Here is a 19,373-nt window from a genome sequence, read left to right on the forward strand (position 1 = left end):
CCGGCCACTAGGCCCTACTACCCCAGTTTACAGTCAGGGTCACTAATGTGGGACCTAACTGACTGCTATACAGCCTTTCCCTTTCTTCTGTCCATATGTGACCCAGTACCCTGACAGGATGTACCTGCCCTGTGACAGTACAATACACAGGGATGCAGACATACACTAAGGTTAATGGGAGTTGTGTGGCTAAATTCCTATGTATTATCTTAAAAATTTACTCCTCAGATGACAGACTCTTTTCCTTTGGTCTGTACTCTGAAAATGAATGCAATTTTTGTTAAATTACCCAAGAGCTCCTTGTCCGATGTCAGATAGCAGCCCACCAACTTTTAGAAAATGAGTTGTCATTTAACCATAATATGTCTTCTATATTGTTTTTACATCAATGGAAATGTATAGGAAAAGAGTTAGAATGTCAGCAGAGAAAGAATGGCTTTAATATAATTCAATATTATAAATAGGTTCTTTGTGTTAAATCTTTTTTTATTGAAAATGACAGGGTCAGTCTTAGTATTTCAGCAATATGTAAATACTAGTTGGACATAATTTGATATAACTAGATAAACTACTTGCTCCAATTAATTTCAGATAAATTAAAGACCCTGATATTTGGCCCCCTGCAGCCTCTCAAACATATTAAGTTCCCCTTTTTTTGGAAGAAGTTAATTGGAGGTTAAAAAATGGTGCATCAAACTTTGATTGTTCTTTAATGGTGTGATTCTACTCTGAAAAGCAACTAAAAATAGCATTGTGGATTCCTATATTTAGTGTGAGATGTGTATGTCAAATCTGCTTACTTTACAGTACTCTGAAGCCCACTTTGTAGTCTCAGTTAAAATTTGAATATTTTATTTCAATATTGTAACGTGTAAGTCTTTCCTGTTCTCTCAGAAATTCTATTATATCTTTGACTAGCCAACTAAGAGCTGTAAGTTTTTTTTAAAATTATTAGTGTTTTTGCAATAAATATTTCAGCTTTCAGCTTAACTTTATTCACCTCCGCTTAGTTATTAGAGCTGATTCTCGGACTCCATTAAGCCAGTCCAGTGGTGTAAAGGACCTTTAAACTTGGTAGAAACAGCCTCTTGGGAATACACTAATGGAAAATAAAAACTCAGACAAAAAGCATGAGTTTAAAACTATAAAAATATAGCTGTTTTCTAAATATTTCATACATTCTTTATATTATGACTTGTTGTTCAGTGGAATTCCTTCCATTAATAAAGCTACTTCTGAAGTTTTAAGACTCAGAGGCTTATGCTTAGGTGGTCTTGCTAGAAGCCTTTTTTGCTGTCTGGCTTTTCCCACACACTTATTGTCCCTTTTTGGAAACATAAAGCCAATTGTACTCCCCAAATTATCCTCAAAGTTCAATTTCCCAGGAAATCTTACACATGCTGAAATTTCATGGTTATTCCTGTCTTCAAAAGCAACTACTTTGTTTGGGTTAGCATGGTCAGCGTGGTACACTTTTGCTCCTTTCTCTTTATTGGTACAAGTTCCATTTAAGCCTCTCGTACCATTAGAAATTGCATCTTTACTAGATGTAACAGAATAGGATTTTTGAGAGAGTATTTTCTGGAAAGGCTTATGAGCTAAATCCTTACCATGCCTGGAAAACTGTAGACTTAAATTTCTATCAATGTTGTGCTGACTAGAATCAGAATCTCCTAAATGAAAGTAGCTTAAACCATTTAAAGTTAAACCCTGTTGAGAATGTGGTGGATCTTTATTGTTATGAAGTCTCTGGAGGCTATCTTGAGATTTTTCAAGTGTATGGCCTAACAGTGTTTGCTTGAAGAACAATCCAATTCCAGGTATGAAAAGCTCTGGTTCCATCTGCTTTACAAGTTTGGTAGTATTTGTTTGAGATCCTGGCTGACTGACATTACGAATGGCTGATATATCCTTCCAGGTTAATGGATTATACACAATATATCCATCAATAGGACATGCATTTTTTTGGTGCAATAACCAGTTGTCAATACATTCTCTGTGGAACTTAAAAAAGAGAGTCAGTTAAGATACATGGAGCTGTGTCCTGATAATTATCAACAATATAATAATAATAATTAATCCAACTTGGAAGAATACTACAGAAGTAATTATTCTTGCATGCAGAAAGGATATTCTAAGGAGTCAGATTCTTCTCTCTTACCATTATAAACCAGAAGTACCTTCACTGGAGCTACATTAGTGTATAATTGGCATATTCCTTTCATGTAAAAAGTCCCAACTCTAGTTTACTATGGAAAATGCCTTACATCAACTTGGATTGGCTGCTGTAAATCAATACATTTATTGATGTGCTTCAGATTTCAAATACATTTTAATTACCTCCCTTGAAGAAAATAGTTGCACCTATGCTCACTGATCTACAGATTCAATGTTGACTTCAGTATTTTTCTTTTAGCCTAATTCTCCTGGCACTTCACTTGCACTCTTTCTAGAAATCTATAAAAGATACTAACTATAGATGTTTAGATTAATATTTGTTTGTGTACTTTCAGGCAACACTGGCTTTTCTTTTTACAGGATGGTGTGAATTGCTGTAAAAATAGTTCATCATGTTAGTAAACTAGAAGATCCCCAGCAGTTATGCAAATCCGAAAAAGGATGTCTTCTATGGGCTTCCTAAGGTGTGCTGGAGAAGGGAAGGGACTTCTCCTGCAGCCTACTTATAATGCACGCGGTAGGGTATTAGAGTGGTCTAATCAAATAGGTAGTCCCAAACCATGGCATTTACAAAAATGTTTGACAATTTGTTGCAAGACATCTGAGTTCAGAGGAGTGAAGCTCCTTTCTACAAATGTATATTGAGAGAACTCTAAGGTTGCAAAGCTAAGCACTCCAAAGTCAGGAAATACTATAGGTTCCATTTCAGGAAACCCCTCAGAGCACAGGTCAGAGATGTTCCTCCCTCCAAAGGAGAAAAGGAATTTGCTCACGGGGTATGTCTTCACTGCAGGAAAAAAAAAAAATCCTAACTTGGGTTGAAATAGCAGTGAAGACCTGTCAATTCTGCTTTTTAACTTGGGTTGCTGTGTTGTAGCTGTGTCGGTCCCAAGATATTAGAAAGACAAGGTCGGTGAGGTAATATCTTTTATTTGATCAACTGCTATTGGTGAGAGAAACAAGCTTTTGAGCTTACACAGGACTCTTCTTCAGGTCTTGGAAATGTACTCAGGTTAGGTCTACACTACAAACTTGTATCAGTGCAACTGCCCTGCTGTAGCACTTCTGGTGAAGATGCTTTAAGCTGGTGGGACAGTGCTCTCCCGTCAGCTTAATAACTCCACCTCCATGAGAAGCGGTAGCTATGTCGGCGAGAGAAGCTCTCCCACTAACACAGCACTGTCTACACAGGGGATGGGGGAGTTAATGTTGGTATAACTACGTCGCTCAGGGGGGTGGATTTTTCACAGCCCTGAGCGACACAGTTATTCCAAAGTAAGTGCGTAATGTAGTCCTGGCCTCAGTGTCACAGCTAAATACAAGACGGAACATATTGTTTAACATAAGTAGTTAACACGTATTTCAAGGGACCATTCAAGGTGAAGTGGGCGATTAGCACCCCTCCAGTCATAGCATGGAAAGGAAGGAGAGAACTACTGGGAGGAAGTTGTTAGTAGGTTATATATTCTTGTAATAAGTCATAAATCCAGTATTTCTATTCAGTCCATGATTTTTAGTGTCTAGCAAAGATTTATGAATTGAAGCTCCCAGGCTCGTCTTTTGAAAGTGTTGTACAGGTTTCCTTTGAGGAAGAGGACAAAGAGGTCAGATTTAGAGTGATCGCTTTGTGAAAAGTGTTCACCCGTAGGGGACGTGGTAGTTTTGTCTTTTATCATTTTCCTGTGCAAGTTCATTTGAAAGTGTAGTGATTGTCTGGTTTCACCCACATAGTAGCTATAGAGGCATTTAGTGCACTGGATGAGATACACTACATGTTGTGATAGACATGTGTAGAACCCATGGATCGTGAAAGGTGTGTTGTGGGGGGTGTTAATCATTGTAGCAGTGGAGATATGTCTGCAGGTTTTGCATCTGTTCTGGAAGGGTGTGGTGCCCCTTTGAGTTGGTGTGTCCTGGTCTGTGGGGAGATTGCTTCTGACTATAAGGCTGGGCGTAACTGTTGTAATTTATGGTTTATTACAACAATCTATAGCCCACTGACTCTTCCCCCCGCAGCTGTTCCCCCCCCTTCCTTTCCTCCCTATGACTGGAAAGGTGTTACGGCCCACTTCACCCTGAATGTTTCCTTGAAATATATTAATTACTTATATTAAACGATCTGTTCCATCCTGTATATAGTTGTGACACTGAGGCTACGGCTACACTACAGAGCTGACAGCAGCGCACCTGCACCGATGCAGCTGGGCTGCTGTAACGCTGCTAGTGCAGATGCTCTAAGCTGATGGGAGAGAACTTATTCATACCCCTGAGTGACGTTTTTATGCCGACATAAGCTGTAGTGGAGACATAGCTTGAGTAAGCTTTCCCAGAGATGAAGAAAAGCTCTGTGTAGGCACGAAAGCTTCTCTCTCACCAACAGAAGTTGAAGAATAAAAGATTACCTCACCCACCTTGTCTCGAATATCCTGGGACTGACACGACTACAACAACCCTGCATACAGAATACTTCACATATTCCCTCCAATGCTTACATTTTCATCAACTTTGCAGAAGAGAATAATAAGTGTCTAGACTATGTTAAAGAGCTGAACCACAAGCATGAACACACAGGCTAACAGTGAGATTTTGGAATGAACATTGGGTTTTGGGTTCAGTAAAATTTAGAGCCTTTAGTTTTCTCTACCTTGTGATTACATGGCAAGAGTCTTGCACACTGACCAAGGCAAAAGATCTTCAAGCAGAGCCTACATTGGAGACCTGGAGCAAGAAAGTTGCTATGTTTTCTAATCCACATCACAGGTAAAGATTTTACAATGTGCTTTGGGATGCAACTGGATCTAAACAGAAAATACAGAACATGTTTTTAGTACATAGTAGGAAAATAGCAATAGAAACTGAAACTTTCAAAATGGCAGGCTAGTTTTGGTGATGGGACTATCACTTTACAGGCTGATGGTTCAATAGATTAATGTGTTTGACCACTATTACTGAGGCCCTGATCTTGCTAGAAAACCATCATCAGTGGACCCTTACTCTCCGCAGAAAAGAGGCCATTATGATAATCTAGTCTGACCTTCTGGGTTATACAGGTGAGAGAATTTCACTCAAGTAATTCTTGCATCAAGCCTATAACTTTTGGTTGAAATATTATAATCTCCTTTTTATTTCTGGGAGAACCAAGGCACAAAAGGGGTCAAGTGAGTTGCTCAAGGTCACATAGGGAGCTTGTGCTGAGCCCGGAAATTAATCCTTATGTTCTGAGGCCCAGGCTAGTGTCTTAACCACAAGGCTATACTTCCTCACTAAGACTTTCTGTGAGGTGTACACAGATTTTGTTTACATGTATGGATCCTGTTGCAGACAGTGCACTACAGCACTATTCTGTTCTAGTACAAAGAGGTACAATGCTAGCTCTTAGTTATCAATGAACTGCAAAGAGTTTGATTTCAATAAGCACATCAATTCAACTCATATTTATCCAAATCTTTTTCATCTGCAAACCCGGCTGGTAAGCCTATTTTCATAAGGTTTTCTTATGATATTGCTGGTACTTTCTCTTTCCATTCAGAAATTCCACAAACACATTAAATTTTTTAAATGCATAGCTTTTGCTTTTTGCTGGAAGATTTTGTTACAGCTATTCAAAGGTTAGTTCATAATGTGACGGTTTCAAATGTTTTTCCAAGGCTCAAGCCATTAGTCTCTAAACACAGGTGAGAAGAACCGCACTCACTTGCAAGGTGCATTTAAAATTTTATTTTAACAAGATTAAGAAGATACAAAGTTAATACACATCTGGTTTCTCTAAAGCATTTCCTGTTACCCTTTACAGGATCATTTCTATAAACAAAAGTAAATATTAATGAATTGGAAAAAAATTGTTTTTAAAGAATGTTGAAATTGATTACATTAAATAGTATGAAATTTTTTTTATCTTACTTCTCCTGAAGATGTAACATCTTTTCTTTAGAATTACTGCCTGGATTAATGCTTTTTAAATTTCCTCCTGGAGTTGACAATTGTGAAACTTGGTCAAGTGACCTCCACCTCTGATTTCTCTTCTGTTGAATACAGAAAGAGCTAATGAAAGATCACAGAATATGGTGCAATAAGTAATTGAGAAAAAGACCTCCAATTTTCAGTAGCCAAAATATGAGTTTCTCTTTTCATGATTTACAAAACCATGAACAATTTAACAAATTTTTTCTGTAGCAACAAAAACAGATTAATCGCCATTCTGACTGAAGTCCCTGTATTTTAAAAGACACTCTTGTTGTATGAGGTTTTGCAAAAGCTCTGAAGTGCTGTGCTGTCTTTCACAACAGTGAGGACAATCTTGGCCCTTATGTCTAACAAACAAAAAAACCCAAACAAACTTATCCTTATGGATGGTAAACTTGAAGAGTTAATATTTCTGGGTCTTTAGAAGCAAAGCTGCAGAAAAATCAAATGTATACACTTGAACCTGTCATTGAACCTATGGCAATCCTCATTCACATGGTTTGTGCCTTGACTCTACACAGTGAGTTAATGATGTAAAAATTAGTTAACTATGGAAATGCACCAACTGATAATAGGCTAGATCACGGCCCAAGACTTTTAGATCCTGGGGTAGGGCACAGTGGAAGGCCAAGCTAGATGACAGTGATAACCGCATGCCTTAGATCTAGGTCTGTGCTCCCAGCACTCCCCTGACACTATGGTTCCAATATAGCTATGCTGACTGGGCTCCTCCAGCTAGTGGCTGTCCTGAGCATTTTTAAAAGGGTGATCCTACCATGGAGTGGGGCTCCAAGAAGTTAATACAGTATGGTTCTGTATTTTTTTTATAGAAAATACCACTGGATATGAGGGCCAGGAGAGGGGATGACGGCATTCAGTCCCCCAGCCCCGAAATGACCCATTATCTGTCTGTTCCCAGGTTCTGCAGAGTAATTTGAAAGGTCCAGAGCAAGACAGAAGACAAATAGTACAGAGGCAGCTGTCATGTTGTCTTCCTCACCCCCACAATTGAGCCTATTTTGAAGTATCATTTCAGTTTATGGTTCTACTCCTTCCTCACTATTTAAGTATTTCATAGTGGTCTACAGTCCATCACAAGTAATCCCAGTCATTGTAACAGTGGTTTTTATTTTTAAAAAACAAGATCAGCTTTACATTCCCACATAAAATGTTTTCTATGTCTGACCATTAGAGAGCTTTGGATATGATGCAATAAAATATAGTTCTGTACCTGTCGAAAGGTGAAAACATGTGGAGGATGGCAAACGCTAGTGAAGCATTCATGGCATAGGTGATATTCACTACACTCAGTGCACCTAAAAAACAAAAATATAAGGTAGTTGGAGTGGAATGTTAAGTTTAGGAGAACTTATTAATGTATGAAAAACCTTTGTAGAAAATTCTACTATTTAGTATCAGGAAGTCCCATATTACAGTATAAAATTATCCAAACTCAAGCCCATTTCACCAGTGAAAGTTTTTAGAAAATAAAACCTGTTGCTTTCTTTCTGGCTGAATTTTATACAAAAGTGAATAGTGTATGCCAGTGTTGCGGGGGTCCACAGACTAATTCAATGGGGTCAGCGAAAAGTTGTCATTACAACACAACAGTGGTTTTCAACCTGTGGTCTGCAGACCCCTGGGTGTCCGTGAACTATATCTTAACTTTCCAAAGGGGTCCTGTACCTCCATTCAAAGTGTTTTAGGGGTCTGCTAAAGAAAAAACCATTGGTGGATTCTATACTTGAAGGAGAAAACCCATATACATTCCTTCAGCTTGCTGTACAGCAACATTTCTGTATTTTTCTCCTAAGTATACTAAAGCTCATGATGAAGTGGCACATGCACACTGTTCAAGAAGGTTTCAGAGTAGCAGCCATGTTAGTCTGTATTCGCAAAAAGAAAAGAAGTACTTGTGGCACTGTAGAGACTAACCAATTTATTTGAGCATAAACTTTCGTGAGCTACAGCTCACTTCATCGGATGCTCAAATAAACTGGTTAGTCTTTAAGGTGCCACAAGTACTCCTTTTCTTTTTACTGTTCAAGAAGTAATTCAAGATGAAGGAATCCTGGAGGATGCTCTTCTCAGTAAGAAGGGCAAGGGGGGAGGGAAAAAGCAAACCTTGTGGCCACATGCTGCATGGGAGGATGGGCAAAATATTTTCCAAAGGTGATTTTGGGTTGAACAATCACTTTTTAAAATAAATAACTTGATGGCTGTCTATATTTATTGAAAAGAAGATTCTAGCGGAACAGTATTTCATTTAAAACACAAATGGTTCAACATAGCTTTGGTACATTTGACCTTGATGCAATTCTCAGTACAGCTGATCTAAAGGAAAAAGCAACTAGTCAGCACAATGACCCTGATTTGGCAAACAATTACATGAATAATTTGAGACAGGCAAGCTGTCCAGCAAATCTTTTAGTGGATCAATTTCTGTTGGTGAAACAGACAAGCTGTGGAGCTACACAGAGCATCCATCACTAGACAGACAAGGGGCCAGTGCTTTTTCAAGATGAGAAAGATGAGTCCTTCAACCAAGGAGGGGTTGAAGTCTCTGGAAACTGAAAATAGGTGAGAAATGGGCTTAGGCAAAGATCCTTCACCTAGGAAGACAAGGGTAGACAGCATCTTGTACTTCTGTGAAAGGTCCAGACTGAGGAAAAAGTCAGTCATAACTGAGAAGAATACTGGTGAGAGACAACTGTCTTGAACAAAGCCTGTACCTAGCTAGATTAAAGTTTTAGATGTGTTTTCAGATTTTTTTTTCTTTTAAGGGCATGTCTATGCTATAAAATTAAGTCGACTTAAGTTAGGTCGACCTACAGCCACTGTAGTAATTAAATTGGCTCTTGATGTCCACACTCTGCCCTTCTGTAGGCAGTGTGTGTCCTCACCAGGAGTGCTTGCACGGACTAAAGTGGGGCATTGTGGGGCACTGAAAGCCAGAGCCCTGGCCGTCTGTCCTAGGTGGGGTGGTGGGGCTTGGGCTGTCAAAGGCAGCAACAGGCAATGTAAGCAATGCAGTGTCTTACATGGACAGTGTGTTGACCTAACTACATTGATCTAATCTCTACGCCTCTTGCAGACGTGGTGTTAGTACATTGCCACAGCAGGCGAGTTAAATTGGCAGGAGGAACATTGTAGTGTAGATCCTTATAAAGTTAGGTTGATATAAGCTGCCTTACGTTGACCTAACTCTGTAGTGTAGACCAGGCCTAACCCTTTCTGACTTTATTCCTTTTACTTGGTGTCATTTAACCTTTGTCCTATTATTAAAAAATAAAATCAATTTATTATAAACCAACTTAGTGATGTGTTTGCAGGGAATGGTGTATTTACCCCAGTAAACAAGCTGTGATGTGCTTTTGTTTCTTTAAAGGAACAAACAAACCTTATTATTTCTCTGAACTGTCCAGGAGAGGGCTAGACATTGCAGAGTTCATGGTTTGAGGAAAATTTGGGACTGGGCATGTATTGGGGTCACCTTGGTCTTAACCAAGACTTGTGGAAGCCAGAGAGGGGCCGTCAACAGGCTGCTGAGTTCCTCAACCAGGGCTGGCTGCGTAGTGCACAGACACTTGACCTGCATGCTTGTTGCTGGCTGTGAACATCCCAAACTGGGATCTACAGTGGCAAGGCATTGTGGGTTAAAGGGTAAGAGATGACAACCCCTCCCTGGACTGCACCTTCTGGAACCCTGTGTGTCCTCACCCACCTTGTCTCTCTAATATCTTGGCACAAACACATCTACAACACCACTGCAAACACAAATAATTTTACTCTCATCACTGGCAATGCAACATCTTGTGTGAGTAAAGTTATTTGTGTGTTTCAGTGGATATAGCCATAAGTCTTCAGATGAAATGCATTACACTAAGGAATTCTGAGGTGCTGACTCAACCTCATACATCATTGAGCTAAAGATCCCATTAGGAGTCTGTTACACTGATCACTGTAATGTAAATTGACCAGAAATCAGCACCAAGGGGTTGAGTGTATAATCAGACTTGAACCAAAGTCATCTAACTCACAGAGAAACATTGTTTGGTTATAATAAAGACAAAGGGGAATAAGTAGTGAAGTATAGGTTGTTACAAGGAATTGTACGTTAAACTAGAAGTGTTTTAAAAGTACATACTTGTAGCATTTTCCCTCAACTGGAAATGCTCTGCAGTTATTACAGGGGAGTCCAAGGTGTTTGTCAAGTCTCTCTTTCTCTGCTGCAGTCACAAGCTGAGTGGAGTTTCTGAATTCTTCTAAAATGAGCTTTAATGGTGCAAATTCTTCTCTACAGAGGGGACACTTCACCACAGAGTCACTCTCCAATTCACCCTGGTGATCAGCCCAAATCTTCATGCATGTGATGTGAACGTTGTTTCCACAGCTGTACCTACAAAAAGTAAGGTTATGTCTATACAATCTTAAGTCAACCTATTTTAGGTCAACTTACAGCCACGACATTAATTACGGCAGTGGCTGATGTCCACACTACCTTCCTTCTGTCAGTGGTGCATGTCCTCAGCAGAAGTGCTTCCACCAACTGAAGAGGGGCAATGTGGAGGACTGAGAGTCAGGGGTCTCAGCTCCATGAAGCTCCCCACTGGGAGTCCTTCTTGCTTCCATGCTCTCAGCTGGGAGCAGGGACGGGACAGGGGCAGACAACAGGGGTTTCTCGGCTTTGATGGGGATATTCGTGCCTAGAATCTGGTCAGCTGCCATGCTCCTGGTGGGGAGCGGGGAGCCAGGACCCCAAGGGGCAGCAGAATTCCCAGCGAGGAACAGGGAGCCAGGAAGCAACCCAGCTTGGAGTGGAGACAGGGCAGCAGTCTGGCTGGGGAGCCAGGAGCCAGCTTTCTTGTCAATTTCATGAAATTGACAAGAATGACAGCCAATGTAAGGAACTCAGTGTCTACACAGACACTGCAGCATCTTAACTACACTGACATAAGTCCTACGACTCTTGTTGAGGTGCTTTTATTATGTCTGCATAGCAGGGGAGTTACATCAGCAGGAGGAGCATGTCAGGGTGTACACTTCCACTGTTTTGTCGACGAAAGCTGACTTTTGTCGACAAAACTGTAGAGAATAGACAAGGTCTGAAACAGGCATCAATTACTGTACCCTGTCCATAAACATTTAGAAAATCCAGTATCATTAATACAATAGTTTTTCAGCTACAATGCAAAAGTCATGCACTACTACTGCTTTGTTTCAAAGAGCATTTATAAAAAAAAAAAGCCATCGGTAAAAATTAACTATTTAAAATTATGATTTTTACATGTCAAGACCAGCCCTCCAATGGGACCCCTGCAACATTAATTGTGTAGAAACTTGCTATCACTAGCTAATATAACAAACATTTTCTGAGTTTCCACCATGAAAACAAACTAGAAAAACTATATATCTAACCTGCAGTAAGTGATGGGAAACATTTTCTTTAGTAGCTCTTCCTGGCAAATAGGACAGACAGCCTCTGCATCAATTTCTTTCTGATTAATGTATCCATCATCCTCTTTCTGAAATGTTTTGGTGGAGAGAGTGTTTGCTCTTGGGGGGAGGGTCTGTTCTTGCTGTAATCCCTGAAGCATGTCATTGATCTCTCCTTCCAGAAGACCCAGCTGAAAAGCATCTATAGAAAACTCAGATTAAAGCTCTTTGGCAAAAATTTTACATTTACTAATACTCAGCTATAATAACTGTCAGGCTAAATCATAACTCTGTCAGTGCTTCTACTGCCAGAAATGTTGTAAATCTTCATTTCTCATTTGCAATTTGTAATGATAGTTTTGTACAACTTCACATCTAAATCTGATCTTTATGGCAAAATTGGTTCAAAGGTTTTTCTGTACAACTCAAGTCAAGTTTCCTGAAACAGCACCAAAATATGGTGGTGTATATGTATTAGCTATGATCAGAAGCAACCCAAAACTGCAGCTATTAATTTATTCCAGGAGACCCATCACCCCCAGAATCTGTGTGGCACAAACATGGCTAGAAGGGAGTTTCACTTACTGTAATGAGTAGTACTAGGTGCCGTGCAGAATCTGTCCAAGTGCAAAATGGATTATATGTTTGCCAAATCAATGAAGTACTTGGATCTGAAAATGTTTTAGGATACTCTGAGTGGGATAAGTGCTTTATTAAATCACATGATCTTCTACTCTAAGGCCCTGAAAGTGTTGCAAATGACTAGATTTTTCTTTAAGTACTTTACAGTTGTACCTTTAGCAGCAGTATTACAGATAGGAAAAAGAAAAGGAGTACTTGTGGCACCTTAGAGACTAACCAATTTATTTGAGCATGAGCTTTCGTGAGCTACAGCTCACTTCATCAGATGCATACCGTGGAAACTGCAGCAGACTTTATATATACACAGAGAATATATATTATATATTATATATAATATATATTATAATATATAGAGAATATTCTCTGTGTATATATAAAGTCTGCTGCAGTTTCCACGGTATGCATCTGATGAAGTGAGCTGTAGCTCACGAAAGCTCATGCTCAAATAAATTGGTTAGTCTCTAAGGTGCCACAAGTACTCCTTTTCTTTTTGCGAATACAGACTAACACGGCTGTTCCTCTGAAACCTGTCAGATAGGAAAAAGGTATCATGTTTCAGAATTCTGAAAATGCCCCAAAGCATAAAAATGTTGGTATGCTAGTTAAGGGAAAACAATCATTGATCTAAAAGCTGAGCTTATCCAACCTCCAGAGAACTTTGCCTTTAAACTCTATATGCAAGATAAAACAAGCAAGCAAAAATAATTATACTTACATTCATGGTTTCTTGGAATTTTGAATTTTTTCAACAATATCCTAACAATGATAATAAAATAACCATCAGCTTGTGGAAGTCAACTAAAGCTAACTACTGGCTATTACTTTCAACTTTACTGTGACGTTGCACTCCATAATGTTTTACGGAAATATGCTTATGAGTGTGAATATGCTTATGAGTAACTGGAATATGCTTTAGGCAAAAGGTCTCTTGTAAGGTATCATTACAAAGCTTATAATCTGAGTGTATTCATCCTATTTGTATGCATGTATCATTATTGTATCTGAAACTAGAAATATAAGGTATAACTCTGAGGTCCTATTGTAATTATGCAAAATGTGGGCCATTAATGGTGGTTTAGAATCTTGATGGCTCCCACTGACTAGGACAATTGGTTGTAAATGGCTCTGTTTACTTGCAAACCTTCCTGGGTACGTGTGGGCCAGCCCTGAAAGAATGGAAGCTGGGGTCCCACAGGAAGGACATGTGAACGTATTGTAGGGAGTGTGTAGGGAGAGTGGTCACTTTTGATAAGCTATTACCAGCAGGAGAGTGAGTTTGTGTGTGTGGTTTTTTGGAGGGGGGTGAGGGAGTGAGAGAACCTGGATTTGTGCTGGAAATGACCCACCTTGATTATCATACACATTGTGAAGAGATGTTTCAGAGGAACAGCCGTGTTAGTCTGTATTCGCAAAAAGAAAAGGAGTACTTGTGGCACCTTAGAGACTAACCAATTTATTTGAGCATGAGCTTTCGTGAGCTACAGCTCACTTCATCAGATGTGAAGAGAGTGGTCACTTTGGATGGGCTATTACCAGCAGGAGAGTGAGTTTGTGTGTGGGGGGGCGGAGGGTGAGAAAACCTGGATTTGTGCTGGAAATGGCCCAACTTGATGATCATTTTAGATAAGCTATTACCAGCAGGACAGTGGGGTGGGAGGGGGTATTGTTTCATGGTCTCTGTGTGTATATAATATCTACTGCAGTTTCCACGGTATGCATCCGATGAAGCGAGCTGTAGCTCACGAAAGCTCATGCTCAAATAAATTGGTTAGTCTCTAAGGTGCCACAAGTACTCCTTTTCTTTTTGCAAAGACAGACTAACACGGCTGTTACTCTGAAACCTATCTCCTGATACGGGAATCCATCTTAAATTTGTTGCTTTTCCTTTTAGAAGGAGAGGTGGGGACCCAGAGAGACAAAAGATTCCCGCCTTGTGCCAAAGCTATAAAAGCGGGTGGAACAGAACAAAGAGGGCGGCCAGTCATTAGAACACCCCTAGTTTCCACCTAAAGATGTCTGCTGCAACTAACAAAGACTGTACTTGGGAAGAGGATTGGGCCCAGACTGGGAAGGAGTCTAATCTGTGAAAGAAGCGCATTGGAACATCTCTGCGGGTGAGATTTTACATTAACTGTAAACAGTTTCTTAATGTATTACGCTTAGACTGTGTGTTTTTGCTTTATTTTGCTTGGTGACTTACTTTGTTCCATCTGTTATTACTTGAAACTACTTAAATCCTACTTTTTATTCTTAATAAAATCACTTTTGTTCATTATTGAACCCAGAGTAAGCGATTAATACCTGGGGGAGCAAACAGCTGTGCATATCTCTCTATGAGTGATATAGAGGGCGGACAATTTATGAGTTTACCCTGTATAAGCTTTATATAGAGTAAAACGGATTTATTTGGGGTTTGGATCCCATTGGGAGCTGGATGTCTGGGTGCTGGAGATAAGTGACCTGCTGAGCACTTTTTGGTTAAAGTCTGTAGCTTTGTGGGGTGTGGACCAGACCTTGGTCTGTGTTGCAGCAGGCTAGCAAGTCTGGCTCAACAAGGCAGGGTTCTGGAGACCGAAGCTGGCAGAGAAAATGGGCTCAGAGGTCATTCCAGCACGTCAAGTGACAGTCCCAAGGAAGTTTTTGTGACCGAACCCATCACATTTACATTTCAAGGACAACAGCCATCTTAAATACTTCAGAGAGAAAATATTAGGACTAAAACTGTAAGAACAAAAGTTTATAGTGCTAAGCTACAAATGAGGTCTTATCCAAACTGGGGTCCTCTGTGCCCCTGCCGGTTGTTTGAAAGCTCAAAACTACCAATTATTTTTTGCTATTTCCCCCCATTTCTTTGCCATTTTCTAATCCATGACAGTACTTTAGCTACTACCCCAGATCTATTTGGTTTCTTTAAGAGTCTCTTGTGAGGGACACTTTTGAAATCCAAATGAAAATTACATCCACCTGTTCTCTTTCATCCACTATTTTGTTTTCACAGTCAAAGAATTCTCTTAGAGTGGAAATACATAATTGACTACATCTAATTGGTTAAATTGCACACTGGCATAACATTTAGAGAAACAATTTCATGCTTTAATGGATTGCTTTTTGGAAAAGTTAATTCTAGAGCAAACATGAGGAGAAACTTGTTGTTTGAGTCTTATGTGATACACAAGCATTAATTCAAAAAAAGTAGAAATAGCCATTAAATAGTAACAACACCCTGAGTGGAATGAGGAAATAAGATACCAAAACATAATACTCTAGAAACTTTAGAAGGGGAGAGTTAAATAAAATGAGATGGTTAGTCAAAAATGCCTTAAAGTTGCAAGTAAAGTCCTTGCAGTAAAGGTGGCAGATATCTATCCTAGGCCTGCTTTCTCCTGGTAATAAAGATGAAGTCCTCTCAGAGATCAGGGTATCAAAGAAGAGGTGCTAGAGCAAACTGATAAATTAGAAAGCAACCACTTTTCCTTTACAGCAAGCACAGCTAGTAGGTCCCCAGCAGTTGATGTTAACCGAGGGGTTTGTAATTTACCTGAATCTGAAGTAAGACCACTGGTCTGTAACTTCACTCCCACTACTCTCTTTCAGAAAGATAATGAAATTTTCTACCCTCCATTCTACATTTAAAATAGGTAACTTTAATGAGAAAATTGCACATGATTGGTAGCAATTCAGCCCCCTCATTCTTGGGTTCCTTCCCTGCTCTTTCATGTGTACTACGAAGTTAAGAGGTAAGGGGGTTTGTTTCAGCAAGTCCTGTTTTGACACCTGATCTGTACCACCAGTGCTTCATCTTCCCTGGAGGAAAGGCAGGAGTAAGGGCTGGCACTGCCCCCGCAGCCGGGGTGGAGAGGGGGGAGATGCCCCAGGAACAACGCCGTTACCAACAGATGTGGCTGCACAGCTCCTTCTCCCTCAGGAACGTGGCGCAGCTGCAGGAGTGGGGCTCCCCCAGGAGCACCTGGGGAAACAGACGGACAGCGGCGTCGGTCGCGGCGCAACAGAGCGGGGGCCTCGGGAGGGACCTCGCGGCCCCCTTGGCTGGCGCCCCGGCAGACGCTGCGGGGCGGCGGGTCACTCAGCACCCAGCGGCGGGCAGGGCTGGCGCGGCACCGCGGGCCTTATAGCGAGCCCGCCCCTGCGCGCGCCCCCCCTCCCCTCTCTCCGTACCCGGTGCGCGGGCCCGCCCTCCTCCCGCAGCACGAAGCCGGTGGGGCCCAGCTCCCGCACGATGCGCATGGTGCTGCCCAGCGCCTGGTCCTGCTGCCAGCTCAGCCCGGCGCTCGCGCACCGCCGCCGGGACATGGCGGGGTCCCGGCTGGCAGTTGGTGGAGGGTCCAAAACGGCAGCCGCTGCCGTGGATGCCGGTCCCCATAGAAACGGCGCGTCCCCGCGAGCATTCGGCGCTTCTCAGCGCGCGCGCGCGCCCGTGCGGGGCGGGGGCGGGGGCAAAGCGACGCGGTGACGATGACTGGCTGGAGCCGTTAATTGCTGGTGTGGCGCGCGGCGGCGGCCGGCTTCTAGCCGCGGGCCCTTGCAGGCCACGGAGCGTTCGTGCTGCGGGGGCGTCCGCGGATCGGCCTCCGCCCGGCGCTCGATCCCGGGGCTCCCGTCTAGAGCCGCGCAGCTCCGTGGGGCTCGGACTGCTCCGTCGTATTGTTCGGGAAATTCGTGTTATTTCGTGCTACCACCTGCCCACGTCGGGCCAGATCCTGCCCCGGGGGTGGGGATGGGTCGGGTCAGGTCCTGCCCCGGGGTAAGAGGCTGGGGGGCGTCCTGCCCCCACCCCCCGCGGGGGGGATTAAAGCAAAGCTCCAGGTACGGAGGAGAGGAGGGCCGGCCGGGGGGTGCTGGCGAATAAATCCACCCCACGCTCTCCCCTGGCAGGGCCCGGGCCTGCTCCCACGCCGGTGTTGTGAGCTGGTGCACAGGGTCGCAGCACCACTCCAGTTTGGCGTTGGCCTGTGTGGAGGGGGGCAGAGGCCAGGCCAAACCGCCGTAGTGCTGCGGCCCCGCCAGGTTTTTGCCATTCTTTGGTTTTCATCTGATTTTGTGTTCTTTCACAATGTGTAAAAAAAAAAAAAAAAAAAAAAAAAAAAAAAAAGTCACATGTAAGTAGAACTATAACCCCACCACAACATCCTACAGCCTCCCTCACAATAGATTTAGCTTCAGGGGGCATCTGGGAGGGGTTTGGAGCAAATAGGCAAGTAGATAATGGGGACTTATGGAGCAGCATCCAAGCCCTTCTTCCCAGTGTGTAACTGCTCTTTTATTGCAGGGCCTTTCACCTGTGGGCTTTACCTTTTCCTTTAATTTTTCATGGCCATTGTGAGATGTCTTCCACTGCAGTGTTATTAATGTTCTCTCTTCATTAACTCCACCTTTCTATAGTCTTACTGCCAGAGTCTGCTTCACTGAATTAAAATCTTGGTGGAAGTGACCTGGCTGTAATTCAATCTAGATAAGGAAGGGATGCTTGTTTGCAGGAGAACCTTAGGAATGGTCAGGGGCAGTGTTTACAACACCAGCTGGGAGGGAATGGATACTTGCCTTGTGCCAGAATCATTCACATCATCATAGGTAACAGGCCCAGAAATAGCAGCCCTAATTTAGAACTTAATTGAAATGCTATGTGAACTCTTTACCTTTCTTTAATGTCATTTTTGCATTTCCTTCTTTATTTTGAGTAGCTAAAAGTAAACCTAAGAACACTCAGTGGTTTATTCAATATTATTTTTACTCTTCACTGTCTGTAGCATTTCCTCAAGGTTGAAAATAACACTTTGTCCTCTACCATTTGGAAAAATTTGATTATTTTCTTATGCAGTTGAAATTAATCTTTTCTTTTGTATATATATTTTTTCTTGCTTATGTACCAGTAATGTAATATAATAAAATGTGAGTGCCACTCTGGGAACAGTATTTGTTAGTAACCTGGTTTTTGTGGAGCCAATAGGGGGAACTGTTGCACTTTGTTTCTTTCTTAATCTTTACATAAATATTGATGATCATTATTTGTTTAGTTATTTTATGTATCTCTTTTTGATTAATTACCAATCTCATTCTTTAGGCATCCTTACATAATTAATTCCCCCAATAATATTAAAAATGGACAGCTCATTCCATTTCAATGAAAAATACTCAGCAACAAAAATAGTACGGACCTCTTTGAAGCCACATAGTGATTTAACCTCTCCTACCATCTGCTTATCGCTCCTCCAGAGGTACAGGAAAGTAATTATGATGGAATTGTGTCTATTCAGAGGATATTACAGTTCCTACCATCTTGTGTCAATATTAGCTCATGTATGTTGTGCGTGTATCTGACCGGGTTCGGTTTAGAATTGTTCCATTGGGAGGTAGGCTGATACTGCTCTTTTTTCAGTGGTAGAAGAGGCTGGAGTCTTGTCTGCACAGATTCCAGGGGATCAGCAGGAGTCCACAGACTGCCAGTTCTGTATCCCCAGTGTCCTCCACTACCCCTGCTCCCTGTTATTACATAACAACTTTGTAAGAATAATAAAAACTAGCTCTTTTTCTATGCTCTTGTGACATAACTGTGAATTTAAGCGGATAAACTATAATTGCTAATTCGGATAGGAAGATTCTCATTTTTGTAAATTTTAGCTTTACAAGTTGATTACAGAAACACATTTGCTCTGAATCTATCATAAAGGAGAGTTTTATGTTTGTATCAATATTTCTGTCCAGCAGTAGGTGCTGATAGGCTTTACTTGGATAGATAATGTAAAAGTTATGCAAACCAACAAAAACATGTGTAACTAACTCTAATCATTGATGTTTAGTTGTAAAATAGCTCTGATTTTTTTCAAGCATCACAATAATTTTCTGTTGTCTGTACTTATAATTTTGGTCACATAAGATTCCAGCAGCTGAGAATCAACCTTTTGGATGTGTTTGAAAACTGGATCCTTGTTTGTATTGACTATACAGGAAACAAACTTTGGGCACATCAAAATATCAACTTAAATGTTTGAACAACTTGTTCTTGAAGATATGATAGGGTTTGCTTGATTGTGCATGCTATTCTTTTATTATTTGTACATGGTAGCTAGCAAAGGCCCCAGTCAGGGACCAAGACATCATTGTGCTAAGCACACAATTCACTTGAACAATACAACTGA

General features: G+C 41.3%; 1 protein-coding gene across 7 annotated transcripts; it reads right to left on the reverse strand.

Moving 5' to 3' along the window:
• Positions 1-465: 465 nt before the first annotated feature.
• On the reverse strand, positions 466-16,641 carry ZSWIM2 (zinc finger SWIM-type containing 2). 7 transcript variants are annotated; one of them, XM_048868831.2, is made up of 9 exons: positions 16,396-16,641; positions 16,110-16,186; positions 12,935-12,975; positions 11,560-11,779; positions 10,289-10,540; positions 7,373-7,457; positions 6,079-6,200; positions 4,823-4,976; positions 466-2,004 (listed from the first exon to the last, which is right to left on the reverse strand). In XM_048868831.2, exons 1-9 carry the CDS (start codon positions 16,528-16,530, stop codon positions 1,189-1,191), a joined length of 1,902 nt encoding a protein of 633 aa, XP_048724788.1. In that variant the 5' UTR covers positions 16,531-16,641; the 3' UTR covers positions 466-1,188. The 7 variants fall into 7 exon arrangements, with proteins under 7 accessions (XP_048724788.1, XP_074974108.1, XP_048724789.1 ...); XM_075118007.1 differs by lacking the exon at positions 16,110-16,186 and having other exon boundaries at positions 11,560-11,768; positions 16,396-16,476; XM_048868832.2 differs by lacking the exon at positions 16,396-16,641 and having other exon boundaries at positions 15,758-16,132.
• Between the last annotated feature and the right edge of the window lie 2,732 nt (positions 16,642-19,373).

This window comes from Caretta caretta, chromosome 11 (assembly GCF_965140235.1).
Source record: "Caretta caretta isolate rCarCar2 chromosome 11, rCarCar1.hap1, whole genome shotgun sequence".
Taxonomy (NCBI): Eukaryota; Metazoa; Chordata; order Testudines; family Cheloniidae; genus Caretta; species Caretta caretta.

Excerpts from the sequence above, each read along its gene's own strand:
- ZSWIM2 (XM_048868831.2), bottom strand. The coding sequence starts at position 16,530 with ATGTCCCGGCGGCGGTGCGCGAGCGCCGGGCTGAGCTGGCAGCAGGAC. Across the intron at positions 11,780-12,934 it reads AATTCCAAGAAACCATGAAT|ATGCTTTTCAGCTGGGTCTT; the intron begins GTAAGTATAATT and ends AGTTTTCTATAG. Across the intron at positions 4,977-6,078 it reads ATGTTACATCTTCAGGAGAA|ATCCAGTTGCATCCCAAAGC; the intron begins GTAAGATAAAAA and ends TTTTCTGTTTAG.